The sequence below is a fragment of the Symphalangus syndactylus genome, chromosome 3 (assembly GCF_028878055.3).
Source record: "Symphalangus syndactylus isolate Jambi chromosome 3, NHGRI_mSymSyn1-v2.1_pri, whole genome shotgun sequence".
Classification (NCBI taxonomy): domain Eukaryota; kingdom Metazoa; phylum Chordata; class Mammalia; order Primates; family Hylobatidae; genus Symphalangus; species Symphalangus syndactylus.
In genome coordinates this window covers 51,591,501-51,597,500 of record NC_072425.2, presented here as the reverse complement: position 1 = coordinate 51,597,500, position 6,000 = coordinate 51,591,501, and the positions used below count along the sequence as shown (strand labels likewise).

General features: G+C 56.1%; 1 protein-coding gene across 7 annotated transcripts in view; it reads left to right on the top strand.

Annotated features, from left to right (window-relative positions):
- The window catches only part of SUSD3 (sushi domain containing 3), a 25,928-nt gene that overhangs the window by 781 nt on the left and 19,147 nt on the right, over nt 1-6,000 (top strand). Inside the window, exon 1 of one of the 7 annotated variants that reach the window (XM_055271906.2) lies at nt 4,975-5,097. The exons of 5 other annotated variants lie outside the window; for them this stretch is intronic. In XM_055271906.2, coding sequence (XP_055127881.1) covers nt 5,049-5,097 — 49 coding nt within the window. In that variant the 5' untranslated portion in view covers nt 4,975-5,048. Of the gene's footprint in view, nt 1-4,974; nt 5,098-6,000 lie in introns of those variants that run through there. One more of the 7 variants, XM_055271903.1, reaches the window with a different exon arrangement.

Sequence of the window (6,000 nt, the reverse complement as noted above, 5' to 3'; positions counted from 1 at the left end):
AAGAATGTGTTTAAAGAGCTTTCTGCTCCCGTGCCCAAGGCTCCGGGGTTCGAATGCTGGCCTTGCTCCTTGAATGATTCTAAAGTCTAACCCTTTTAGAAACGGAACCAAACCGGAACTCTGGGTCTCAGATATCCCAAAAGCTTACTTCCGTGGCCACTGCCCACGAGCGTTAGGCCTGAGGGTCCTGGGCGTCTCAGGCGTTGCGGGGCTAAGGCTCTGCGCAGGAGGAAGCTGAGGCCTGGAGTGGGGTGGGCTGGACCAGGTCACACTGTCAGCCTGCAGCCCCAGGGAACCGGCAGGAAGGTGGCAGGAGAATGGCTTCCTCTCACAGATGGGGAAACTGCGGCTCAGGGAGCTAATTCACCAAGCAGAGGTCCGCAGCTCAGCAAAGTGGGCGCTGAGACTTGTTCCTGGCGCTGGTGGATTTGGTTTATTTAGTTTGACTCTAGCAGCCTAATGTCCAGAGTCCCTAATTTGGTGTTGGGGTGATGAGCACTTTTGCTCCTGTGTTTGAGCAAGGCCTGCCGAGGGCCTGGTACTGCCTGAGGAGCCCCTTATACTGGCACAGCAGCCTGGGGGAGTGGGTGCCAGTGCCCTTTTGATAGCCTTGACTTGCCCAAGGTCAGCCCAAGGCCAGGGAGTATCTGGAGGCTCTGGCATATTTGCGTACAAAAGGCTGTTTGCCTTGGAATTTGTGCTGGGAATGGAGCTTAGTCTGGCACCCTGTGCTCTTGTTCATCCCCCCTGGCCCTGGCTCTGCCTCTGACCACCATGACCACTTCCCAGGCACTGGTCTCCTTGTTGGAGTTTTGGGTTAGGATCCCCCCCGTGACCTGGGGTGAGTCGCTGCACCTCTGTGCCTCAGTTTCCCCATGTATACCTGCCCCCAAGCTTGTGGACAAGCCCAGTGGAGCCCCGGGAGGGTACTTGTTCTGGTGCAGGGATGATGCCATCATCTGGACTCCATCACTCCCCTGCCATGTGACCTCAGTTTCTTGCTCTGTGAAATGTGCTGTGAAGTTAGAGGCTGGGGGGTTGGGAGCCTTTGGAGGGGATTTGACACTAAAACACCACTGGCCAGGAATGGTGGCTCTTGCCTCCAATCCCACACTTTGGGAGGCTGAGGCGGGCGGATTGCTTGAGTCCAGGAGCTCGAAACCAACCTGGGTAACATAGCGAGACCCCATATCTACAAAAAATGCAAAAAAAAATTAGCTGAGCATGGTGGCATGTGCCTGTAGTCCCAGCTATTCGGGAGGCTGAAAGGTGGAAGGTTTGCTTTAGTCCAGAGTTCGAGGCTACAGTGAGCTGTGATCACCTCACTGCACTCCACCCTGGGCAACAGAGTGAGATTCTGTCTCAAAACAAAACAAAAACCAAAAACATAGCACGGGGGTGTGTGTTTTTCCTACCACCTTTAAAATGGGGCCATTACCACTGGTTTTCCTAGAGTAGATACGAAGAGCACAGTAGTGCAGACAGACTCGTCTTCCTGAGAGGCAGGAAGTGGTCTTCCCTCATCTCCCATGAGCGCCCTGGGAGAAGAGCAGGGCACGGGGGAAACTAGCTCAGAGTAGGAGTTTATCGTGTTTGTTGTATGACTGGCCCCTGGCCCTGCTCCCAGGTCAGCCCCAGCACTCCCTGATCTGGGAGATTGTCCAGGAAAGCAGGGTTCCAGTGGCTGTAGGTAACCCCCCTGGCATCCGTGGAAGGGCCTTGGAGGAAGGCCCCGGAGAGGGGGTAGCAGGAGGCACGCTCTGCTGGTGCCTTCTTGGCTTCACCCCTGAGCTCCTGCCCCAGAACTGGACTGTGTACGTTTTACAGAGGAGAAACTGAGACCCCGTGAATGCCTGTGTAAATCAAAGCAAGGCAGACACGCCCCGTGATGCCTGGCTATGGCCTCCTGCCACCCATTGGCATCGACAGAGCTGCTGGTAGAAGGCATAGGTTCCCGGACCCTCGGTTTTCCACCAGGGATGTGGGGGTACACATTCCTCATTTGGAATTAGCCCAGCTCTTTTCTAGACGATTGTGTGCTTTCCACATCCTGAGGCCACCCTGCTGCTCAGCCTGGAGATGGAAGGCTGCAGTGGCTCTGAAGCCTGTGCCCACCCTCCATGTGGAGATGGGCTCAAAGAAGGCAAGTGACTTACCTGAAGACACACAGCCAGGGCTGTGGGACACCCACATGTAGTGTTGGAGCCAGGCCCTGTCCCCACTGCCAGGGTCTTGGGGGTCCTGTTCTCAAAGCACCTCTGTGTGCACAAATCACCCCCTTTAAACTCTGAGAAATTCCTCCTGAAGGTTCCTGTGTCACATTTGGGGGAACTGAGACCCAGATTGAGGTCACACAGGGACTCGCAGGTGGGGATCGAGTCTAGGTGAGACTGGGTTCAGCAGCCTGCCTCTGTCACTCTCTCCCACAGCCTCAGCCAGCATAAAAGGGAACATAGTTACTTGGTCCCACAGCAGGCGACGTCAGGGTATAGGGGCTGTGTGGCGAATTCCAGGACGGAGGACGGAAGGGCCGACCTGGTGTCCAAGGTTCCAGATAAAAGATTAACAAGTACGGATTGTTCTCAGACGCCCGGCTGGCCTCACAGGCTGGGAGGATGAGAACCCACCCGGTCAGGCCTGCCTCCCTCCGTACATAAGGCCTGGGAGGGAGGAAGCGCAGCTGCAGTAGGTGGCCTGGCAGAGGCGCAGGCGCGGCATGTGGGCTGAGGGCCGCTCAGGCATCACACAGGTGTGACCCTGAGGTACCCATTGGTCCTCTCCACCTGCCCCTGAGCCGTGGGAAGGCCAGGCAGGGCCTCGTGTGTTTTTATTTTGTATCTTGTTTGCATCAAATCTGTTTTCTGTTGTTTTTCCCTCTCCTTTAAGATTTACATGCAAAGGGATCTAAAGGGTGCCGGTGAGAAATGCCCCAGCACTGGGCCGGCAGACCAAGGGCAGCCACAACCACGGGCTGGAGAACAGCAGGCGGGTAGGATGGGGCTGGAGGGCAGGACAGATCTAGAGAGGCAAGGCCTCTGCCTCCAGCTTTAGGGAACAGACATCCTCAAAGACAGCTAGGGTGTGGGGTCCTCTGCAGGGGTCAGGCACAGGAGGGCTATCTGTGGGCAGCTGGAAGTTCATGAATATTTGAAGCAGGGGAGGGGACAGGGGACAGGTGGGATCTGCCTCTCATGCATCAGGCATGGGGAGGGGCTCAGGAGGTCAGTGAGGGGGTGGCCCTGGGTCCCCTGGGAGCCCGGGAATCTCTGTGTGAGCAGGACTTGGCTGTGCGGTGGTTAGAGACAAGGGTGATCCACCAGCTCCATCCTCGTGCCTTGGTGATTTCTTGGAATGTCCCTGGGAGTTGGGTGCAGGTAGAGACTTCGTAGACCATAGCTCCTGGCACTGTGCTGCCTGCCTGCCCACCCCATCCTGGCTGTGAGTTCACTGTGAATCCTATGGAAAGGGCTACCCCAAGGGGACAGGAGTCCAGCCTCCTACCCTTGGCACTGCCATTGTGCAGCCAGGGGCCTTGGGCAGGTTTGTGGACCTCAGTTTCCTCATCTGGAAAATGGAGCCAGCCCAGAGAAAGTGTCTCCTGGCCTCCCAGGCTCAGGAAAGGAGTACAGGAGACCCCACTGGGGCCTGGAGGGTTGAAGGTCCCCTGTATGCTGCAGACCTTGGGGATCAAGAGCTAAGGGCTGAAGTTTCCCTGGGTTCCATGGACCTTGGGGATTGAGGCGCAGGGCCCCAGTAGGGCTCATGTCCTGGGCTGCTCAAGCCCTGACCTAGGGAGTGATCCTGTGCACCAGATCCTGCTCCAAGATCTCCACAGTGCAGTCCTGCTCCTCCCAGACCCCAGGCAGGCAAGTCACCAGTTTCGCAGACAGGGCAGTTGAGGCTAAGCCAGGTGAGAAATTCAGGTCCAGGACCTGCTGCTGGGAAGGGTCTTGTCAGGATCAGACCCCAGGAACCTACTGCTTAGCCCTCCAGGAAGCCTGCCCACCCAACTGGGGGCTAAAAGGGGGCATTGCCAGTCAGTGGCTTCTCTTTCTCTGGCCCCTGCAGCAGGAGAGGCCACAGGAACATGACTTTGCCTCCCTGTGCCCTCTTGCCTAAGGGCTTAAAGGAGGTTGGACCTCTTGGCCACCCTGAGGAGGCAGGTCAGGGCTGTGAGCTTTGAGCAAGGACTCACCCTACCCTCCCTCCTCCAGGTAACTTCCCCCAGACCCTCTGCTTGACTTGTAAAGGAAAGCCATTCCAGCAGTGCACTTACATTAGGGCCTGGGCATGAGACCCTCCTGGTCAGCTGGCTAGAAATGCAGGGTCTGATGCCAAGACTGCATTTAAGGCCCCCCAGCCCCACCAGGCACCATCCTTCTCTGCTCATGGACAGTTAGGGGGCTGGCATCAATTTTACTGGGCTTGTACTCCAAATTGTTTTATACTTTTGTTTGAGTTTTTAATTTGACGGCGCATCCCAGACTTCTTGTAGGTCTGTGTTACTTTGCTGGCCGGTCCCCTTTCTTTGGTTGTGGGTGGTGACTTCACCTTTTTTTTTTTGAGACAGAGTCTCACTCTGTCAACCAGGCTGGAGTGCAGTGGCGTGATCTTGGCTCACTGCAGCTTCTGCCTCCCGGTTCAAGCGATTCTCCTGCCTAGCCTCCCAAGTAGCTGAGACTACAGGCGGACACCGCCACGCCCAGCTACTTTTTGTATTTTTAGTAGAGATGGGGTTTCACCATGTTGGCCAGGATGGTCTTGATCTCCTGACCTTGTGATCTGCCCACCTTGGCCTCCCAAAGTGCTGGGATTACAGGCGTGAGCCACTGCACCCAGCCGACTTCACCCTTTATCCCCCACGTCTGTGAGGCTCAATGATGCAGGCAGGACAGGCTCTGGGGTTGCTGGGAAGGGGCCATGCTTGCCTGCTGTTGATGCCTTTCACTGTGACATGTAATCTACCACCTGCAGTTGCTGTCTGAGGACAAGAGCCCTCACTATAGCAGAACCTGGTGGCTGAGAACACAGGATGTGGCTTTTGACAGATGAAGTGTGAACCAAGACAAGACCTTGGTCGACCTCAGACATGGCTAGGTGAGAGCCGACTGGTCAACCTCAGACATGGCTAGTCATGAGCTCCCCACCTGGCTCAGCATAACACACGGGTGGCCAGGGGGAGGGGCTGCTTCTTCTAAAACACACTTAGAGGAAGTCAGCTGTGGAGGTGGCCTTGCTGGGATGATCATCATTTCATCAAGTCCTCGCCCCACCCTGCCTGTTGTGGTATTTGTAGGTGGAGACACAGGCCCAGGGTGGAGAAGTGACCAGGGTCTTCTGGAAAGGCCGGGCCTACCCTCAAACCCAGGTCCTCTGGCTCCAGAGCTGGGCCTGGCTGCCTCGGGTACATGGGAGGCCCTGGCGGTCACATCCGTCTTGTTTGAGAGAAAGCTGTGTTCCCGCAGTGACACACAGTCTCGGTAGAATAAGTCCTAGGGATCAGCCCAGTGCCCAGATGGCTCAGCAGTGGTTAAATGTCTGGGTCCTGGATGTGGAGTGGTATGGCCACCCCTTCCCTGGGACCCCGGTGGGTGGGAAGGGGATGTGCCCAGGGGATCAGTTACATGTCAACAGTGGGGATGCTCAAGGTCTTCCCCCAGCATTTTTCTTTTGAACGTGCAGCAGAGTTGAAAGAATTTTATGCCTGGACACGCACCAGCTCAATTCTACCCTTCCTATTTCCCTGTGCCTGCTTTCTCACATCTGTCTCCATCCCTTGGTCCACCCCTCCAGGCATCTCATTATTCTAATGAAGTTCTAGTTTTATTTTTAAATAATGAATTCACGTTCATCCATTCATCCTCTCACTGGGCAGACACTCAACCAGGTGCTGTTGTGGGTGCTGGACACACTCACCCTCACCAACCTCCCCTCCCATCCGCCAACGGCTACTCTCAAACCTCTGGCTGGTGGGGCCTCCTCTCTGCAAGGGCCACAGTG